The sequence below is a fragment of the Labrus bergylta genome, chromosome 2, assembly GCF_963930695.1.
Source record: "Labrus bergylta chromosome 2, fLabBer1.1, whole genome shotgun sequence".
In the NCBI taxonomy this organism is placed as follows: Eukaryota; Metazoa; Chordata; class Actinopteri; order Labriformes; family Labridae; genus Labrus; species Labrus bergylta.
Genome location: NC_089196.1, coordinates 28244672 through 28266931, shown reverse-complemented (window position 1 = coordinate 28266931; position 22260 = coordinate 28244672). Strand labels below are relative to the sequence as shown.

Genomic DNA, 22260 nt, shown 5'->3' with positions numbered 1-22260 from the left:
TCTCTCTCTTTTATTGTATTTAAGGAAAATTTTTATTTGATAATATTACTTTTTAAATTCACAAACAGATAGTTTATTTTTTCATGTGTTTTCATTGTTAATAAAATACATATTGATATATATCGAGTATCGCCATTCAGCTAAACAATATCAAGATATGAGTTTTGGTCCATATCGTCCAGCCCTATGCCTTAGTTTGATTTAGTTTTGAGGTAATTTACCTTATTTCCTTTGAACTTTTGTTTTTATTAACTTAAATGAAGTCTGCTGAAATGCCTTCCTACCACCTTCCTAATCACTTGAGCTAAACTACTTTACAAGTATATGAATTCAGTGATATTACAGGAATTGCTATGAATGATGTCTGCACTCATTGATTTATTTACTAATGAGTAATGTGCTACTGTACATGTTACCCTTTTAAATATTTAAAATCCTTTCTCTAGGTTCTCAAACAGAGATGTTCTTTCCATTGGAATTAGTCTCTGATGACATCATGGCGACTGCAGCAGCAGGTGAGTCCAGTCAGACTCTGTTTTATCCTCTGTCTACATGTTTAAAGACTCCAAAAGAGATACTGAGACATTTAAGCAGGTCAGTGAGTCTTGGATTTAAGAAATAGTAACAGCCTTAACACTTTTTATTTTCTTGAGCAGATATATTTTATGCATCACTACATACAATATATCATTCTAAACACAGAGGGGTCTGGTGTATGTCCTTAACTTTATAAAGGATGAATGTGCACCTGGCTGTTTGGCCAACCACTCTCCCCTTGCGTTAGCACATAGTTATCAAACTGTCAGATTGTCAAAGTCCCTGCTCCTCTCCGCTCACATCACCGCTCCCTCTCACTCTGCCCGACCCTGAGCAGGTTAGATGACAGAGCGCTGAGAAGGTGCTCTAACTGTGCGAGGTGTTGCATGTAATGTGGTAAAATATAGAAATGTATGCTCATTTAGATATAATAGTAATGTGAATGGGCTTAGACAGGCTACATAAACTTAATTGAAAGGCTCAAATATATTTTTCGGCTCCAGACGGATATGTATTTTTTTCTTCACATCGCGATGACGATGCTGTAACAATATATCGTGCAGCCCTATAGTGAATTAAATGCAGAGAAATATAATGGTGATTGAGTCTGTAGTAAAGGCTTTCTTCTTAGAAAAACATATCACATTCAAAATTCCCTCTTAAAATATCACAGTGCAGCATATAAGTGCAATTAGCCTTCTTTCATATTTTAGGACAAAATAAGTTTCTATGTCTACCTGCATTCCAAAACTAAAAGAGATTAATGTCAATAAATAATGAAAGCAATGTTTGCATATATGTAAGGCAGGCATAGTTAGTATTTGTAAGTTTCTCTTTCTCTTAAGTAACTCTCTTCACGATGGTTTGACATCCTAATATATATAATAGGCCTATTTTTCATGTTTCATTCTGTTGACATATTTCACAACAGGAAGTTTTCCTGCACTCCTTCATAAAGTGATCATTTCACTCTCAGACTGTACGGCACTATTGTCTGAAATCTCTGAATAAAGTTGAACTTTTATTTGTCATCATAGTTTTAGCTTACCTTGTGCATTTTAATTTGATATTTTTAATCCGCCATCGTTCAATATTTTGCTCTATTTCTGTTATTGGGCTATTTAATTACCTTGTGCCGTTGGACCACCTAACTGTGTTCAAAATACATGAACTCCAGTATGTGTTCAAACTCATCTCTGTGTGTTCTCAAAGTGAATTATTAAAGAGGGAAAACACACAAACAGAAAAACTGATACAAAGTTATTTTGGGTAAGAAGCATAAAACAGGGTTTTTCCTGCATAAACAATTCTTTGGCGCCCCCCAAAGAGGTTTTACCCAGCGCCAAAGGAAAATCCAGAGCGCCAAAAGAAAAAAAAGACGATGCAAATTGCAAATCAAATCCTCCCTGAATGTTAAAAGTATCAATACATCAAACGACTGTTGAACAAGCAGAACATAAACTTAAATACGACGTCTCTGACTTCTAGCAGTCATCTCCCCTCTCATCCGTTTACACATGTGGCTCGCGCTGGATAGCCAGCTGATTGACTGTTCGTTTCTTTTGATTGGTTCCGTCCGCTCCGCTGACACCCACAAGCGCTAAATTCAGGTTGATTTTCCGTTTGGAGTTAATTTCAAAGAGCAATGCTCTTCATGACGGTAAATATTTATCCCAACAGTCATGTTAAAACTATACTAAACCGCGTATGACGTATAGCTGCAGCTACTTGTCCCTGCTCCTCTGCTGTCTGCAGACGGGTCATCGGGGGGGCACGCCGAGACGAGACACACCAACATACATGGCTGCAAACGCGCACACACACACCGGAACACCAACCACCGCACACACCTGTTGACTTGTCGTGAAACGGAACCCGGTTGATCCGCTATCCGTATGGACCGAGTCGGGAACGCACGTTCAACTTTTCTCTGTTCAATTCCAACGTGTCTGCTTTTATCAACAATCAATATCTTAACGACTGTAACGTCAGCCAGCTGTAGTCTGTGAACTTCTCCACACAGACTGTCAACCAGCGCTGCGTTAGAGCCAGCAAATATATTTTTATTATTTCTCAATTTCCTGATCTGATCAAATGATCCAAATTATCTGTGACTTAAATCTGTGATTATTTGACATAATACCTTAGTAATTCAAATAAATGTACTTTTGGCAGGATGTGACCTCGCCTCTCCCAATCTCATTACACCCCTCTCCCTCAAAATCCCTCTCCTCCCATGTTTCACTGTTGCAATTAAAAAAAAATTCTTTACCAGATTGAATTGGGGTTTCAGTAACTTAAGCATAATGATAATATTATTTATAAAATGGTCAGAAATAACAGGAAATGCACAGATTTCTGTCAAATAAGGTAATACTGAGCCAGGACAAACCCTGTAAAAGTATAAAATCCTCCCACTTCTCGTCTCCACTTCTTTTTAAAGCCAACTGTCACCCTACAGAGGCTCTGCCTTAAAAAGGAGAGGCATTTTTAGCTTTAATAATAAAAACAAGCGATTATCACGTCAGGCCAAATCTTGACCTTAAACAAAGAAATCTAAAAACATGTTCAAAACTTTTTCACCTATAATAATAATAATAATAATAATAATAATAATGCATTTTATTTAAGGGTGCCTTTCATGTCACTCAAGGTCACCTTACAGACACAGCAGTAGAGTAAAAAACACGAACACTATCAACTACTTAAAAACAAAAACACAAAAACAGCAGCTGTGAGCTGTGATCTGAAGGTGGGGAGATAGTTAATGTCATGGATGGTTTGTGAGAGAGAGAGTTCCAGAGACGGGGGGCCGTACGGCTAAATGCTCGAGATCCCATTGATGATAGGCAGAAAGGAGGTGTGGTGAGGAGCATGGAGGAGGCAGAACGGGGGGACCAAGAGGGTGTGCAGGCAGGGTCCGAAATTAACTTTTTGACTCACCGGCCAAGGTGGCAGGTAGATGAACAATTTCATATCAGTCGATATATAAATAATAATACATTTAAAAGCTGATTTTTGTTCCTGAGTGAAAGATGAAGAAACCAAATGGTTAATTATGGTTTAATTATTCTTTATCGTCAGAACATGAAGAATTATAATTAAACAGGAACATTTCACCATCATAAGCTCAGAGCACGGAGGTAAACAAATCAAGCAAAAAAGGCAGTGACTAACAATAAATAATACACACACATGTAGGCACACACACACAGACTTACCTTTAAATAGAAAGACATTTTAGCTGTGGACTTTAGCTGAATGTGAATGTTTGATAGTTGTGTGGGTTTATTTACAATGTTACAATTCACTTAGCAGACGCTTAGCGCTCAGTCTGTAGGGACTTGGGTTGGGAACCGGAGGGTCGCCGGTTCAAGTCCCGTTGTGGACCAAATATGGAAGTTGGTCTGGTAGCTGGAGAGGTGCCAGATCACTTCCTGAGCACTGCAGAGGTGCCCTTGAGCAAGGCACCAAACCCCCTCCCCACCACCAGCTCAGGAGCGCCTGCTGTGGGCAGCTCTGTCACTCTGACATCTCTCCATTAGTTCAGGTCCATAGGATCCTGTTTGTGCATGTGTGTGTATATTTCAGCCTGTGTGTGTGTTGCATGAACTACAGAGTGTAAAAACTGAAATTTCCCCTTGCGGGGATCAATAAAAGTAAATCTTAAATCTTATTACCGCTGTTTTGGATGATAAAGATAGTCATCTACCGTTGTCTCCAAGCGTTTCTACAACAAACTAGGCTTACATCATGTCCGGTCCTGACAGTGGAGATGACTCACGACCAACTTCCACCAGATGCGTGTCCGGTCCGTCTCCGCTTTTTTACGTGTTTATAAGGTTTATATAGAGTTTTATACCACATACATCATATTATCTCGCACTGTCGCCAGTTAGTTTGTTTAATTACCGCTATTAAAGTTATAACTTGCACGCTTTATAAAATGTGTTAGTTCATGTCACCTCCCAGGCTCCGTAGACTTCTACTTTATTTAGGTGTAAAATGTCATGAAAGACTGTGCACACCTATGACAAAATGTACTTGTTTCAATCATAGATGATCCGCATCCCCTGAGGCGCTGTTGGAGTATGGGATGGTTGCCACCTGACAGTGAGTAAAACTTCTATCCATTTGTATAAGAATATCTGTTTTGGTCACATCTGTAAAAACAGTAGGTAATCAAATCCCAAAATAAACCAAGAAAACTGGATTTAAAAAAAATAGCCAGTTAGTCTGTTTAAAATTTTCTTTTCACAGTGTCTGAGTTGAGGGTTGTTCTGCTGGGGAACTCATGGTCTGAGAGGAGTTCAGTGGGGAACAACATAATGAGAGAGACTGTGTTCAACACTGGAAAAGAAGCAGACCAATGTGAGCAAGTCAGGAGACAAATAAAGGAGAAAGAAATAGTTCTCATCAACACTCCAGATCTGCTGCATGCCACCATCTCTGAAGACAAACTGACAGAACATGTGACAGACTGTGTGAGACTCTCTGATCCTGGACCTCATGTGTTCCTGTTGGTTCTCCAGCCTGATGACTTCACTGAGGAACACAAACAGAGATTCTGTAGAGTTCTTAAACGCTTCAGTGATCAGTCATTTGATCATTCACTGATACTGATATCAACACCCAGAGAGCAGGGCTCAAGTGGTGTTAAGATATATTTACAAAATCAACCCTTAAAAGAGATGATCATAGAATGTAGATACAGATATTTGGAGGAGGCAAACCTTGAACTTCCAGAGCTGTTGACCCGTTTGGGTCAAATTGTGAAAGAACACAATGGAGAGCATGTCATCTGTGAAGTGTTCATGGATGCCACTGATGACCTACAAAGAATACAACAAAAGGAAACATGGCCCAGAATCCTGGATGCTGTTATGTCTTCTGGTAAGAGATCTGTTCTAATCAAAATGTTTAAACTCAAAATCATGACTGATCTCATGAGAATATGAAGCTGATAGTCAATGATGTCATCTTTTAACAGGTCTTCTTACCAGGGAAAACATGGTGACACCCCCTCCCTCAGGGGAAAGTAAGTAAACTTTCATAAATAGACACAATTTATTTTACTGACCAGTACAATATTGGTGCCACTGTGGTTGACCCTTATCCCCAAAAAACTCATCTCCCTTTAGAGAAAACTTGGGAAATTATAATCACTTTTTTTATTTTTTATTATTATAAATATGTTGTTTCCAAAATGTGAAACCGGAATCCAATAGAGACTTGACTATATTATCTGAGAGCAGTACAAAGTTCAGCTCCCGCACTAAAAAACAACTTGGGCCCATGCCCATAATGCAAAAGGTGGTGAGCCATTTTGTACTGATTTACAATCAATCAATCTTTATTTGTATAGTGCCAATTCATAACAAATGTTGTCTTTAGACACAAAAATAGTAGATAGTAGATCTAGACCGTACTCTTTATATTATTTACAAAGACCCAACATTAATCTACCATGAGCACAATAAAGTTACAGTGGCAGGTAAAAACTGCCTTTTAACAGGAAGGAATCTGGAGCATCACCAGACTCACCAAAAGAGTGAGTTGTATAATTAAAATAATGCCTATTTAAGCCATGAACAGGGTGCATATTCAAAATCAGTCCTCTCGAAGGCTTTATCCGATCCAACCCAATTTGGTCTTGGTAACGTAGATACCTTGGAGAATAAAATGTATTAAAAGCTTAAGTTTTGTTAAAGGGCGTGGCCATGGCTGGGGGGTTAAAATGTATGTAAAATTACAGAAAATCACTGTAAGTTTATATATGCAAGGTCCAGCACTGTAAAGCGCAGAAGTTAAATCAATAATAAAGTGTATTTGTATGTATTTGTGTAAACTGCTTAGCAAAAGTTATGCTGTAATAAAGTAAAAGTTATGGACACATTAAATCAGGAAGCATACATGTAAATTACTGTATACTTCCTGTTTTAATGTGACGGTTTAACAGTTTGTAAACAGGTTGAGGAATATAAATATATATAATGATTATGTAGGTATGAACAGACACACACAGACAGACATTGATTTAATGGTTCATAGTTTTTTTTCCTGCTACTGTCTGGATTAAGCTAATTAGAAGCTAACATGAAGATTATGAGTTTTTTACACGTTACATTTTATTTTTCTATTACAGTCAGAATTCTGCTGCTGGGGACAGACGACAAAACAACAAAACTTGGAGACTTTATCACTGGAAAAGAACAACACAGCTCAAGCTTCATATCAATGCCTTTTCAGAATCAGTACTTTCATAATCAATACTTTATTAATCCCAGAGGGAAATTCAGTATTTCAGGTTTTGCAGCCAAACAAATGGTGCAGAGTGGAGAATGGAGAGGAAAGCCTCTAACAGTTGTGAAAACTCCAGAAGTTTTCAGTGTTTCTGTGAAAAGGCTGAGAGAAGAGATGAAGAAGGCTGTGAGTCTCTGTCCTCCTGGACCAAATGTTGTGCTGCTGTTAGTGAAACCTTCTGATTTCACTGAAGAGAACAGACAAACACTGAAGTTCATCCTGAGTTTGTTTGGTCAAGATGCTTTCAGACACTCAATGGTCATCAGCACACATAAGGAGGATAAAACAGATGTCTCTTTTAGAAGTCTCATTAAAGACTGTGGAGAACGACACTACAGTATGGCTGACAACAACCGTGATGTATTAATGCAAAAGATTGAGAAAACTGTTCATGAAAACAAAGGAAACTTTCTCACTGTCATTGAGGATTCAGTCACCCCAAAGTCTGGTCTTATGAAAACAGCTTTGAGCCTGGTTCTGTGTGGAAGGAGAGGAGCAGGGAAGACTTCAGCAGCTGAGGCCATTTTAGGTCAGACAGATCTTCATTCAGTCTCCAGCTCATCAGAGTGTGTTAAACATCAGGGAGAGGTGTGTGGACATCGGGTTTCCCTGGTGGAGCTTCCTGCCCTGTATGAAAAACCTCAGGAGGAGGTGATGAAGGAATCACTCAGGTGTGTCTCTCTCTGTGATCATGAGGGCGTCCATGCCTTCATCCTGGTTCTACCTGTGGGTCCACTCAGTGATGAAGACAAAGGAGAGTTGGAGACCATCAAGAACACATTTGGGAGTCGATTCAATGACATCACTGTGTTGCTGTTCACTGTTGAGTCAGATCCCTCAGATCCAGCTGTTGTTAACTTTCTAAAAGAAACCAAATCCATCCAGGAGCTTCTTCAGAGCTGTGGAGGAAGATCTTTGGTTCTAAACATCAGGGACAAGCAGCAGATCCCAGAGCTGTTGGACATGGTGGAAAAGATGCACAAAGATAAATCCAAATCATTCATCTTCACAACACAAACATTTGCACATTCCCAAATAGAAAAGATCGTAACTCTACAGGCTGAGCTGAAGAACCTGAAAACAAAAGACCCAATCATCTGTAAGTATTATTTATTTTGATATGTATAAATATAAATTATACTAAATCACTTTTTGAAATAAACAACCCATTATTAATCATAGCTTAAAGTCTGTATCTATACTGTGCAATTGTCAGCATTGAAGGTAATTCTAGGCCCTCTTTTTTTCACAGGTGATGATGATAAGCTGAGTCAAGAGAGTCTTAGGATTGTGCTGATAGGGAAGACTGGCACTGGGAAGAGCTCTTCAGGAAACACCATTCTGGGAAGAAAGACATTTGAAGCCAAATCTATCCAAACATCAGTCACAAAATTTTGTCAGAAAGCACAAAGTGATGTGAACAGTCGTCCTGTCACTGTGGTCGACACTCCTGGTCTGTTTGACACAACTTTGTCCCATGAAGAGGTTTATGAAGAGATGATTAAATGCATCAGTCTTCTGGCTCCAGGACCACATGTCTTCCTGTTGGTGTTACGCATCGGCAGATTTACATCAGAGGAGAAGGACACATTACAACTCATCAAGAAAGACTTTGGGAAGAATGCTGAAAAGTTCATCATCGTTCTTCTAACTGGAGGAGATTCATTAAAGCATGATAACATGTCCATTGAAGAATACATTGAAGAGGGATGTGATGATTCCTTTAAAAAACTGATTGCTGACTGTGGAGGAAGATACCATGTGTTTGATAACTATGATGACAAAAACAAAACTCAAGTCAGTGAGCTGATAACCCAGATTGAAGAAATGGTGAAAACTAATGGAGGCAGCTGCTACACTAATGAGGTGCTGCAAGAAGCCGAAGCCGCTATAAAGAAAGAAATGGAGAGACTCTTGCAGGAGAAAGAAGAAGAGATGAAGAGAGAGAGGGATGAGCTTCAAAAGAAACACGAGGAAGAAATTAAAGAAATGAAAAGAAGAATGGAAGAACAGAGGATAGAAATTGAAAAGGAGAGAAAACTGAGAGAAAAACAACTCCAAGAAAAGCAGGAGAGGATCAACAAGGAGTGTGAGGAGAGAAAGAAAGAACAGCAAAAGAGAGAAGAAGAAAACAGGAAAAGAGATGAACAGGAAGAAATTAAGAAACAGGAATGGGAACAGAAACTCTCAGAATTGGAGAAACAGAAAGAATCAGAATCAAAGGAAACCATTGACAAAATGCTGGAGGAGACTAGAGAAGAGATGAGAAAGCAACAAGAGACTTTGGAGAAAGAAAGAAGAGAACGGACACAAGAAGATGAACAGAGACAACAGGAAGAACGAACAAAACTTAAAAAGCTCCAAGATGAATATGAAAAAGAAAGAGAGATTAATGAAAAGAAAAGAAAGGAAGAGGACAAATACAGAAGAGAACAGGAGGAGAAGGAGAGAAGAGAATTGGAGGAAAACTACAAGAGACAAATGAAGGAAATGAAGGATAAGTATGAAGTGGAGGCCAGAAAACAAGCTGAAGAACTCAATGATTTCAGACAGAAATACATGAAGGACTTCAATGCACTGATAGAGAAACACATGGAGGAAATGTGTGAGTTGAAGCGAAGACAAGAAAGACAAATGCACGATTCAGAAGAGAGACGTGACAAAGATTACAATCTTTTACAAAACCTCTCAGAAAGCAAAGAAAAACATCTGAAAGAAGAAAGAGAGGAATTGAAGAAAAAGCATGAACAAGAAATAAATGAAATGAAACAAAAATGTGAAAGCAAATGTATCATCCTCTGATGGTTCCATCAACTCTGGCTTATGACATTAGCTGATTGAACACCGTCCGTTTTAGTTTTGTGTCTAGCTGGACCAGTGTCCAAGAACGCCACAAAGACACTTCCAACAGTAACTTAGTCTGACTCAGTCGGTGACTTCATCTAACAGTTAACATAACTAAAATGGTGTCATCTTTTGCTGTTTTATATACAGTAGAAAATTGTAAGAGACATGCTGCCACAAGAGGGCGCCCTGTGTATAAAACAGGCCTGTTCCTTTTTAAAGGAGCCTTTTCCTAATAAATGCAATTGTTTTTTATGGTTTTTACTCTAATTGATCTAAGTGATTCCTGTTTGATTTCTTCATTCAGTTTAGATGTGAATCAAACACAAAACCATTGCTCCAATTATTGTTTGTACAGTTTTTTTTAATTTCAGGTCTTTTGATCTTTGTATTTTGAAAAATGTGTCTTTTATTGTAAAAGGTGTTTTATGTTTACTATAGTTGATTGTACTCATTCAAGTTATTTAATCCATTGAAAAAATTTACATCAAGGATTATAAGGATTTTTTTTTTTTTTCAAGTTTACTACATTTTATAAACACAAATGTTTCATTCCCTGATGTAAAACTTGTTTTGTTTTTCTTTGTTCTATGTCTGTGATAATTAAAAAATAATCTCTACAAAAAAGAAGTTTCAGACATCACCTTTATCGTGGGGAAGTAAGACTCTTACATGTGATCTGACATTTCAATCAATCAAGCTTTATATATGCTCAGCACCTTTCATACAAATCAAATGCAATTCCAGGACTGTCCTGGTTCATAAAGTAAAAGAGAAGAGCCAGAGGATCTGAGGGGCCGTCATGGTTCATCAACTTCAATCATCTGTGAGATGTAGTCTGCTGCAAGGGTACCCTAACCCTTCAGGACTAGAGAAGCTAGGCAAATGTATTCTCTACTAAACCTTATCTGATAACAAAGACTTTAGTGATATATCAGGAATTTAATAAAACTAGTTTAATGTCTAACACAAATCTTTTGTATGTCCTTTTTTATCATTTGGTGCTAAAAGCATTATATATCAGAGTACGGCAAGCTTTATTATTATTATTAATAATAATAATAATAATAATAATAATAATAGTACATTGGTTTTATATTGCACTTTGCTTAACAAGCTGAATGATAGCTGACATATTGAGTCTGTAGATAATATCAATGCTTTGTTTGATATATGTATTTTTGTGTCACCTTGAAAGACCAGATTTTTTTGTATCTTCAATATCTTGTAAGTAAGAGGGAGATTTGATGTTTGTATGTTTGAGACCTGGCATGCCCAAGATGGGAAGACCATCTCTGGTTCTCTTACAGGGTTAGACTCTGGGCTACTAATGGGTAAGTACATCCATGTTTTTCTTCTCCTACTTAGGTAGACTGTCAGGTAAGTCTATTGTCATCTCTCACACAATGCAGTTACAGTGCATCGTAACACCCACTCCTACTGTACTAACAGTCATGCATTAAAAAAGACAACCCTTCAGAAGTTAACCAAATCAAAACATCACTTATTTGGACATTTAAAATGAGCGTCTCTAATGGTTAAACAATTCTTTACTTTCCTGCAATTATTTAAGTCATTTATTATTTTCTATTTAACAGTTAAAATAGTGTTTTTAAGATACACTTTTGATTTATTATATCCATAGCTTCATTTGCACCTTGTTACTCAATGTTCACCAAAAAGTCTCTTAGTTTAGAGCAACAACTACAGGATTCTTTTTTTATGGTTTCCTACAAAGTGCCCATTGACCTCTGTACGTTATATATCTGCAATATACAGTACAAGTATACAGTATGACAACTCAAAACAGACCTCTTAAATATCACAAAAAGATTAAATCTTCAGGGTAGCACTTGTAGATCGTTCCCTTGTTTGCCTCTGTCACAGTCAGTATCTCTGACTTTATTCAACAGTCACATTTACACTTCTAAAGGTTGCTTGCTGTTCTTGATCTCTCCACCAGATGCTCCCAGTTTCCATCCAATCTCTATGTTTTAAACCTCATCCTTTTTCTAGTGAGACCTGTTGTTTACTGCTCTGTTATTTAAAATCATTCATCATACTTACTTGATTTATTATATTTTTTAGAAAGAAAAAGGTTAATAATTTACAAATTCTATAAGTTCCAATAAACTACCAAAAGGCTTTTATTAATAACCAAACAAGTGTTTTAATGAGTTACTTCAAAATATTATACATAGTGACTGTTTTCAGTGTTTCCTCAGCTATCACTGAAATGAAAAACATATTTAGAGATGAATATTTATCATTCAAAATAACTTTCTTTTAATGATTCCAACCAACCTCCTTGTAGTCCCGTGTTTCGAGAACTATACTTTTCCGCCAGCAGGGGGAACTGGAGAGTTCATCTTGATTCTCTCGATCCCTCACAAACAAAGGTGGTTTATCTGTGATTTAAAATATGAGGAAGTGCTAACTTCTTACATTTGATACAACCTGTTATTCCTCATTGTGAGAAAAAGTCTCAGGCAAATCCAGGTTGTCCTTGAACTCGACAAACACGCTGTAACATGTTAATCTTTATTAAACTATGTTTTAGTCAGATGTGCCGTGGCTGCTTCACTTGAACTTTTACTGCTGATTTTTTCACAACAAGAAATTCACCAGGTGAGTAAACTCGACCAAACTAGATATAGAAATATTATCAAATCATAAAAGCAATGTTAGATCGCTTGTACTGAGTACTGATTGAGAGCCTCCTCGCGGCAGAGTTTACATACTGTATGTTTAAGGGGACGAGCTCCATCAGTTATTGAAGGTGATACATTAAAAAAAACTATAGTCCTGCACAAATGTAAACATACACCCAATTAAGATCCGTTGCTCTCAGTAACCAGACTAGGCTACATGCTACTCTGAAAAACTTTATTAACAAAAGTAAACATGAACTGTGTTTCAAAGTTCTCAATCAAAGCTGTTCTTTTCCAGTCGAATTCGTCCCTGGTTTTTCCAGAAGAGTGACATCATGGCGACTGCAGCGGCAGGTGAGTTGAATTTATTAGTCCATACAACTTTGTACTCGTCAGCAACAAAAAAAGTTTTGTACTCAGCTGTTCAAACAGTTCAATGAGTCTTGGATTAAAGCCTCGAACATCTGAAGTCAATAAACAGTTTTTTATGAGAAAGCAGACTAATTATGTGCAGCACTATGTTTAATTCATCATTCTAAATACTGAGGTGTCTGATGTACCGTTAATCTTAAATTAAAAGCCCAACATCTATCCAAGAAAGACAGAATAAACTTGTTTGTGTAGCAGGTTAGTAGATTAGGTGGCGATATGTGTGTATGCTTACACTAAATGTGAGCGATGCTTCTCAGAGTGTCCTGCATCATTAACATTAATGAGTTGTAATTCAAACATTTCTTGACATCATCATTTTGTACAAAACTTTATATTCTTTATAGGTGGATTCACAATTTTATAGACTCTCCCATCTTTGCTGAGAACAAGTTTGATTGAAAATATTTAAAGGCCTGTTTTGTATTGACAACGGACTCTAATAAAGGCACGGCAATTTCATGTACTGAAGTAAATCAAAGCCTGGGCTATTCATTTTAGTCTCACAGTGCAGTTATATTCATGTCAGTAACTTCACTAATATTTGCAATTAAAGTCTATGATCACCCATGACAACATTCATCTGTGTCCTTCAAATCACAGATGATCTGCATCCTCTGAGGCGTAGAAGTAGCTTTCAATGGTTCCCACCTGACAGTAAGTGAAACTTTTATCCAGCTGTACATCAATACCTGGATTTACATTATTTCTGGGTAGCATCTGTAAGTAGGTACCCCTGAAATAAAAAATATATAACTCTTCCTAAATGTATGTGTGAGTAGATCTTTTTAAACCTTTGTTTTTCACAGTGTCTGAGTTGAGGGTTGTTCTTCTGGGGAACAGCTGGTCTGAGAGGAGTTCAGTGGGGAACCTCGTACTGGGAGAGACGATGTTCAACACTGAGGAAGAACCAGACAGCGTTTTGAAAGTCAGAGGACATATAAAGGAGAAAGACATAGTTCTTATCAACACTCCAGATCTGCTGCATCCCACCATCTCTGCAGACAAACTGACAGAACATGTGACAGACTGTGTGAGACTCTCTGATCCTGGACCTCATGTGTTCCTGTTGGTTCTCCAGCCTGATGACTTCATTGAGGAACACAAACAGAGATTCTGTAGAGTTCTTAAACGCTTCAGTGATCAGTCATTTGAAAATTCACTAATATTCATATCAACACCCAGAGAGCAGGGCTCAAGTAGTGTTAAGATATATTTACAAAATCAACCCTTAAAAGAGATGATCAGAGAATGTAGATACAGATATTTGGAGCTGGCAAACGTTGAACTTCCAGAGCTGTTGACCCGTTTGGGTCAAATCGTGAAGGAACACAATGGAGAGCATGTCAGCTGTGAAGGGTTCATGGATGCCCCTGATGACCTACAAAGAATTCAACAAAAGAAAACATGCGATGCTGTTACTTCTTCTGGTAAGAGATCTGTTCTAATCAAAATGTTTAAACTCAAAATCATTACTGATCTCATGAGAATATGAAGCTGATAGTCAATGGTGTCATCTTTTATCAGGTCGTCTTACCAGGGATAACATGGTGACACCCCCTCCCTCAGGGGAAAGTAAGTAAACTTTCATAAATAGACACATTTTATTATTACTGACCAGTACCATATTGGTGACAATTTGACCTCATCACTCTTTATAGAAAAGTTGATAAACTATAATAACTAATGTTAGAATAGCAGTTTTTCTGCTACAGAGAATAATTTTATATATGGACCATTCTACCGAATTGGTTCAAAGTCAGGTTGGAAATATTTAGATTTTTTTAAAGTTTTATTCCCAAATTGTTTCCCCTATACTATATATATTGTACTATATCTGAAGTACACGTATCTATTAAAAGAACCATCAAATTTGATATTGCACTTTTAGACTGTTTTGGAATGTTTTTCCTCGCCCCAAATTTGTCACTACCGAAACATAGTATTAAACCATGATAAAAACAATATTATGTTAACCTGTTAATATTATGCTGACTTCCCTTATGTAAAGATTATTTTTACAAATTTGTATTGAAGGTTTTCACAATAAAATCACTAAAAAATATTTTTTTAAACAAATCTCAAATTTAAAATTTAAAAATTCAAATTTCTTTCTAAAATGTAAAACACTGATCAGATTGATTTCAGAGTTAATGATTTATGAGATGGAACATCCAATCAGTATCAGTTAACCAATTAGTATCATAACATTTTAGTTGATAACTCAATATATATAAATATATTTTTCTAAAAACAACCAGTGTTTCGGTAGTGACCAGTATTTTCTTTGTAGTGCTTTATCATATTCCCTCAACCTCAGTGCTTAATATTAACTCATAACATGCCTGATGTTGGGAATATTACAAGCACGTATGTTTAATGGTCAATAAAATAATAAATTTTTTAAGAAAAATGTTCATTCATGACCATTTATAGTACAAATATTACTTATCAATTGCTTATTTGCTGTAAATAGATGATTGAAATGATGAAACTTAAAGAAACTCATTGCTTTTAAGACTTTTGGACACATTTATTTCAAAATGATGGGATTTAACTACTAACCAGTCCATTTTGTCACTACCGAAATGATAATGTCACTACCGAACTTGACCGACTGTTTCGGTAGTGACAATTCTATCTAATTTTGAGCATAACTAAAGAATGCTAGCAAGCACATGGCAAGCAAACACATCTTTGAAGAGATGTACACCCATAGAAACATAATAATTTGCATACAACCCCAAAAAGTTTACATAATTGAAGAGAATGTGTGTTTGGTAGTGACCATTTTTAAAGTTACACACTGATTTTCAGACTTTGGGAACACATTTCTTTAAAAATTATGGGATTTAGCTGCTTATCATGCAGCCATGGGGGACAGGGATGCAATGTCACTTCCTGGTCAAAAATTCAGGGGTGTGGCTTAAATTTAGGGTCAGCCAAGCCACCAAAACTCTTGTGTTTCGGTAGTGACATGAAAACAAGGGACATGATTTTTTTGAGCATAGTTTTTAATTTAAGAATTAAACCCACAATAAATCTAAGTCTTTCAACCTCTTTTTTAACTTAATCATAAAGATATTTTAAATTACACAGTTGAAACAAATCTAAAAAATGTTTTAAGTGGTATTTACATAAATTGAAATTTAGGGGTCAGGATTGGGGACAGCTACTTCTCAATAGAAAGTACCCTATGATGATTTTGTATTTATTTAGCTTATCACTATCTCATTTAATGCCCTGGGTTTAAATAGATCATAATATAATCTAAGTAAATATCCATGTCTGAATACTTAATTGTTTTGTTAAACCTTTTTTTGTAATGGGACTGCACTTTGAACTAATTCGGTAGAATGCCCCATATTGTATCCAAAAATGCAAAACAGCAATCCAATAGAGACTTGGCTATATGATCTGCGGGCAGGACAAAGTTCTTTATACTGTAGATACCTTAGAGAATAAAAGTTATCAAAGTTTTGTCAAAGGGCTGGGGGTCTAATGCTAATTTACAAAATTACCTAAAATAATTGTATGTTTCAAGTTTGAAAAGTTCAATCTTAACAGTGTCCAGCACTGTCGAGCAGAAGTTAAAAACCTAGGTGTATTTGTAGAAATGAAACATATAAAAGTTGGTGTCAAGATAGTATGTGTAAACTGCTTAACAAAAGTTCTGCTGTTATAAAGTCAAAGTTGATCGACAATGGGAAAGTATACACGTAATGTATACTTCCTCTTTTAATATGATGGTTTAACAGCTTGAAAGCAGGTTAAGTAATACAAATATTTATACATAACTATAAAGGTAAACAGACACACACAGTCATAGATTAAATGTTCGTAGTTCATTTTCCTGCTACTGTCTTGATTAAGCTAGTTAGAAGCCAACATGAAGATTATAAGTTTTTCTCTTCCATTAAACAACTGAAAGCTAAATATAGAAAACAGAATGTAAGCTTTAGTTTAACCATGTGGCATGACTTAATGTCTCTATACACATTTATTTCATTTTTCTATTACAGTCAGAATTCTGCTGCTGAGGACAGACGACAAAACAACCAAACTTGGAGACTTTATCACTGGAAAAGAACAACACAGGTCAACCATTAAAACAAAGCTTTCCTCAGCCAAACAAGAGGTGCAGAGTGGAGAATGGAGAGGAAAGCCTCTTACAGTTGTGAAAACTCCAGATGTTTTCAGAGTTTCTGTGGAGAAGCGGAGAGAAGAGATGAAGAAGGCTGTGAGTCTCTGTCCTCCTGGACCAAATGTTGTGCTGCTGTTAGTGAAACCTTCTGATTTCACTGAAGAGAACAGACAAACACTGAAGTTCATCCTGAGTTTCTTCAGTCAAGATGCTTTTAAACACTCAATGGTCATCAGCACACATAAGGAGGATAAAACAGGTGTCTCTTTTAGAAGTCTCATTAAAGACTGTGGAGAACGACACTACTGTATGGCTGACAACAACCGTGATGTATTAATGCAAAAGATTGAGAAAACTGTTTATGAAAATAAAGGAACCTTTCTCACTGTCATTGAGGATTCAGTCGCCCCAAAGTCTGGTCTTATGAAAACAGCTTTGAGCCTGGTTCTGTGTGGAAGGAGAGGAGCAGGGAAGACTTCAGCAGCTGAGGCCATTTTAGGTCAGACAGATCTTCATTCAGTCTCCAGCTCATCAGAGTGTGTTAAACATCAGGGAGAGGTGAGCGGACGTCGGGTTTCCCTGGTGGAGCTTCCTGCCCTGTATGGAAAACCTCAGGAGGAGGTGATGAAGGAATCATTCAGGTGTATCTCTCTCTGTGATCCTGAGGGTATCCATGCCTTCATCCTGGTTCTACCTGTGGGTCCACTCACTGATGAAGACAAGGGAGAGTTGGAGACCATGAAGAACACATTTGGGAGTCGATTCAACGACATCACTGTGTTGCTGTTGACTGTTGAGTCAGATCCCTCAGCTCCAGCTGTTGTCAACCTTCTAAAAGATACCAAGTCCATCCAGGAGCTTCTTCAGAGCTGTGGAGGAAGATCTTTGGTTCTAAACATCAGGGACAAGCAGCAGATCCCAGAGCTGCTGGACATGGTGGAAAAAATGCACAAAGATAAATCCAAATCATTCATCTTCACAACACAAACATTTGCACATGCCCAAATAGAAAAGATCGTAACTCTACAGGCTGAGCTGAAGAACCTGAAAACAAAAGACCCAGTCATCTGTAAGTACTATTTATTTTGATTTATACAAATTATTCTAACTTTTAAAAAAAATGAATAACCTATTGTTAATCATACCTAAAAGTCTGTATATATACTGTACTATACAATTTGCAGCATTGAATGTAATTCTAGGCCCTCTTTTTTCACAGTTGATGATGAGAAGCTGAGTCAACAGAGTCTCAGGATTGTGCTGATAGGGCAGACTGGCTCTGGGAAGAGCTCTTCAGGAAACACCATTCTAGGTCGTAAAGAGTTTGAAGCCGAACCAAGCCAAACATCAGTCACAAAATGTTGTGAGAAAGCACAGAGTAAGGTAAATGGTCGTCCTGTCACTGTGGTTGACACTCCTGGTCTGTTTGACAATAGCTTGTCTCATGAAGAGGTTCAAGAAGAGATGATTAAATGCATCAGTCTTCTGACTCCAGGACCACATGTCTTCCTGTTGGTGTTAAGCATCGGCCGATTTACACCAGAGGAGAAGGAGACATTACAACACATCAAGAAAGGTTTTGGGAAGAATGCTGAAAAGTTCACCATCGTTCTTTTAACTAGAGGAGATTCATTAAAGCAAGCGAAGAGGTCCATTGAAGAATACATTGATAAGAGATGTGATGATTCCTTTAAGAAACTGATTGCTGACTGTGGAGGAAGATACCACGTGTTTGATAACCGTGATGACAAAAACAAAACTCAAGCCAGTGAGCTGATAACCAAGATTGAAGAAATGGTGAGAACTAATGGAGGCAGCTGCTACACCAATGAGGTGCTGCAAGAATCTGAAGCCACTAGAGAAAAAGAAATGGAGAGACTATTGAAGGAGAAGGAAGAAGAGATGAAGAGAGAGATGGAGGAGCTTCAAAAGAAACACAAGGAAGAAATGAAAGAAAAGCAACAAGAGACTTGGGAGAAAGAAAGAAGAGAACGAACACAAGAAGATGAGCAGAGACAACAGGAGGAAAAAACAAAACTTAAAAAGCTCAAAGATGAATACGAAAAAGAAAGAGAGATTAATGAAAAAAAAAGAAAGGAAGAGGACAAATACAGAAGAGAACAGGAGGAGAAGGAGAGAAGTGATATGGAGGAAAACTACAAGAAACAAATGAAGGAAATGAAGGATAAGTATGAAGTGAAGGCCAGAAAACAAGCTGAAGAACTCAATGATTTCAGACAGAAATACATGAAGGACTTCAATGCACTGATAGACAAACACATGGAGGAAATGTGTGAGTTGAAGCGAAGGCATGAAAGACAACTGCTGGATTCAGAGTAGAGACGTGACAAAGAGTAAAATCTTCTACAAAACCTCTCAGAAAGCAAAGAAATACACCTGATACACCCCACCATAAGGCAGCCCTATGGGACTAACAACAGTCCACACATTCCCCCATTAAAATACTTAAAACACCTTAACAAAACAAAACAAAGGGATTTATTACAATATGACACACTAAATGATAACGAAGATCAAAATATAACAAAAGACAATCCCTGACTGAGAGGCACAGCAGTCCCAACTCCAAATGCCTCCTGCACCCAGCACTGGCCTTTTAAGCACTGAGGCCAGGTGTACCTCGTTGTGTAATTAGTAGCTTCACCTGGGCTGGAGACAACAGAAAGGGAGAAGGGACACAGGGAAACATACAGCCGTAACACATCTAAAAGAAGGAAAATGAAAAAAATATACAAAAGCAAATGTATCTTCCTCTGATGGTTCCATCAACTCTTGATTATGATGTTAGCCGATTGAACACAGTTTGTTTTGGTTTATGTTTTTGCTGGACCACGTAGGGTTGATATATGTACAGAAACATGCCCAACAGTGTCCAAGGAGGTGACAAAGAGATTTCCAGCAGTAACTTAGTTCTTGCTAAGATTCATGGATGTGATGTGATGTAAAACAAACACATGATACCTGTGCCCTAATAAAAAGTGCTCAACCAAAAACTGGGACAACGATGTCATTGTATGGAGGAAAATGTTGGAGTGCCAACGTTGCTGATGATGTGTTCTGTTCGCGAGAAATCGGCTACCAAAACTGATCGGACTCATTCATAAGGTTTTGCTGTTTTATATACTGTAGGTGTACAAATTGTAAGAGAGATGCTGCCACAAGAGGGCGCCCTGTGTATAAAACAGGCCTGTTCCTTTTCAAAGGAGCCTTTCCCTAAAAAAAACCTTTTCCCGGAAAACCACTGCTTTTTTATCTTGTTTTATGCTTTGGTTTTAACTCTGCCTGATTTCACCTGTCTTACTAATGCAATTGTTTTATATGGTTTTTACTCTAATTGATCTAAGTGATTCCTGTTTGATTTCTTCATTCAGTTTAGATGTGAATCAAACACAAAACCATTGCTCCAATTATTGTTTGTACAATTTTTGTAATTTCAGGTGTTTTGATCTTTGTATTTCGAAAAATGTGTCTTTTATTATAAAAGGTGTTTTATGTTTGCTATAGTTGATTGTACTCATTCAAGTTATTTAATCCATTGAGAAAATGTGCATCAAGGATTCTCAGAGATATTTTGGTATTTTTTTCAAGTTTACTACATTTTATAAACACAAATGTTTCATTCCCTGAGGTAAAACTTGTTTTGTTTTTCTTTGTTCTATGTCTGTGATAATTAAAAAATAATCTCAACAAAATTAAGTTTCAGACATCACCTTTATCATGGGGAAGTAAGAGTCTTACATGTGATCTGACATTTCAATCAATCAAGCTTTATATATGCTCAGCACCTTTCATACAAATCAAATGCAATTCCAGGACCATCCTGGTTCATAAACTAAAAGAGAAGAGCCAGAGGATCTTGAGGGGCCGTCATGGTTCATTAACTTCAATCATCTGTGAGATGTAGTCTGCTGCAAGGCCATGTATTACTTTATAACTAATACAATAATTGTAAAATCAACAAGAACAGGCAGCCAGTGTTAAGATTTTAGAATCAGCGTCATGTTCGCTCTCCTTCTGGTCTGCATTTTGAATGATTTGCAGCTGATTTATTGTTTTCTTTGTCGGGCCTTAAAGGAGAGTGTTACTGTAGTCTGACCTGGCCTCACTTTAGGGTTAGTCATATTAAACACCTACATGTCTTGCTTCTTGGCTTGGGTTAAGTCCAAGTGCAAAAGCATGATTACCTGTTGTACATAACGTTGTAATACAACGCATGCATGCCTTTGAACCGATAATACTTACTTCAGTTCTGGTTAGGGTTAGGTACCCTTATTTTTACAGTCTATGTGAAATATACGTTGAAACGAGGGCTGTCGCTATAACCACCAAAAATGCTGTGTAAACATGGTATTTGCGGTAAACGGAGGCAACCCCCATAACCACTAAACCTGTTCTCTGCTGTAAGGGGAAAGCAGTTTCATGAGTGATTCATATAACAGGTAGGGGTCCTACAAGAAGACCATGAAACACATATACAGAGACTTTAAGGTAAACGACCTGACATCTTAGGCAGCTTTAAGAAAAGACAATTAATGAAGGAAACTCAAATCATGAAGGATCATCAAAGTGTCGATAACGTTGGAGACTAAAGGAAACCTTTATGAACCAGACTACATGGAGGAATAACTTTTGCAGAAAGAGACGGCCGAGGAAGAAAGATGAAAAACGTGTGTGCTGTTTGGTAAGTTGTTTTATTTATTAATTTATTTAGTACTACTTTCCTGGTGGTTGGTATAAAAGCTCTCTTTTTATCTTGTTGTGGTTTTATATCTTCAACCTCATATAACTTTTTTTATCCGTTAGGAACTTCAGTTTAACCTTCAGGACTAGAGAAGCTAGGCAAATGTATTCTCTACTAAACCTTATCTGATAACAAAGACTTTAGTGATATATCAGGAATTTAATAAAACTAGTTTAATGTCTAACAATGATCTTTTGTATGTCCTTTTTTATCATTTGGTGCTAAAAGCATTATATATCAGAGTACGGTAAGCTTTAATAATAATAATAATAATAATAATAATAATAATAATAATAATACATTGGTTTTATATTGCACTTTGCTTAACAAGCTGAATGATAGCTGACATATTGAGTCTGTAGATAATATCAATGCTTTGTTTGATATATGTATTTTTGTGTCACCTTGAAAGACCAGATTTTTTTGTATCTTCAATATCTTGTAAGTAAGAGGGAGATTTGATGTTTGTATGTTTGAGACCTGGCATGCCCAAGATGGGAAGACCATCTCTGGTTCTCTTACAGGGTTAGACTCTGGGCTACTAATGGGTAAGTACATCCATGTTTTTCTTCTCCTACGTAGGTAGACTG

General features: G+C 37.1%; 2 protein-coding genes across 2 annotated transcripts; both read left to right on the top strand.

Annotated features, from left to right (window-relative positions):
• Positions 1-424: 424 nt before the first annotated feature.
• LOC114919465 (uncharacterized) lies at positions 425-10177 on the top strand. The gene is made up of 6 exons (XM_065950672.1): positions 425-515; positions 4597-4650; positions 4798-5430; positions 5528-5575; positions 6683-7939; positions 8093-10177. The coding sequence occupies exons 1-6, from the start codon at positions 461-463 to the stop codon at positions 9640-9642; spliced, it is 3597 nt and encodes a 1198-aa protein (XP_065806744.1). The 5' UTR covers positions 425-460; the 3' UTR covers positions 9643-10177.
• A 1990-nt stretch (positions 10178-12167) lies between these two features.
• Positions 12168-20612, top strand: LOC110001168 (GTPase IMAP family member 8-like). Its single transcript, XM_065950793.1, has 7 exons — positions 12168-12312; positions 12634-12689; positions 13368-13421; positions 13574-14194; positions 14292-14339; positions 16787-17977; positions 18128-20612. The coding sequence occupies exons 2-7, from the start codon at positions 12671-12673 to the stop codon at positions 19246-19248; spliced, it is 3054 nt and encodes a 1017-aa protein (XP_065806865.1). The 5' UTR covers positions 12168-12312; positions 12634-12670; the 3' UTR covers positions 19249-20612.
• The last annotated feature ends 1648 nt before the right edge of the window (positions 20613-22260 follow it).

Coding starts and splice junctions, on each gene's coding strand:
- LOC114919465 (XM_065950672.1), top strand. CDS start 461: ATGTTCTTTCCATTGGAATTAGTCTCTGATGACATCATGGCGACTGCA. Junction 516..4,596: donor CATGGCGACTGCAGCAGCAG/GTGAGTCCAGTC, acceptor TTTCAATCATAG/ATGATCCGCATCCCCTGAGG. Junction 5,576..6,682: donor ACCCCCTCCCTCAGGGGAAA/GTAAGTAAACTT, acceptor TTTCTATTACAG/TCAGAATTCTGCTGCTGGGG.
- LOC110001168 (XM_065950793.1), top strand. Junction 13,422..13,573: donor TCAATGGTTCCCACCTGACA/GTAAGTGAAACT, acceptor TGTTTTTCACAG/TGTCTGAGTTGAGGGTTGTT. Junction 14,340..16,786: donor ACCCCCTCCCTCAGGGGAAA/GTAAGTAAACTT, acceptor TTTCTATTACAG/TCAGAATTCTGCTGCTGAGG.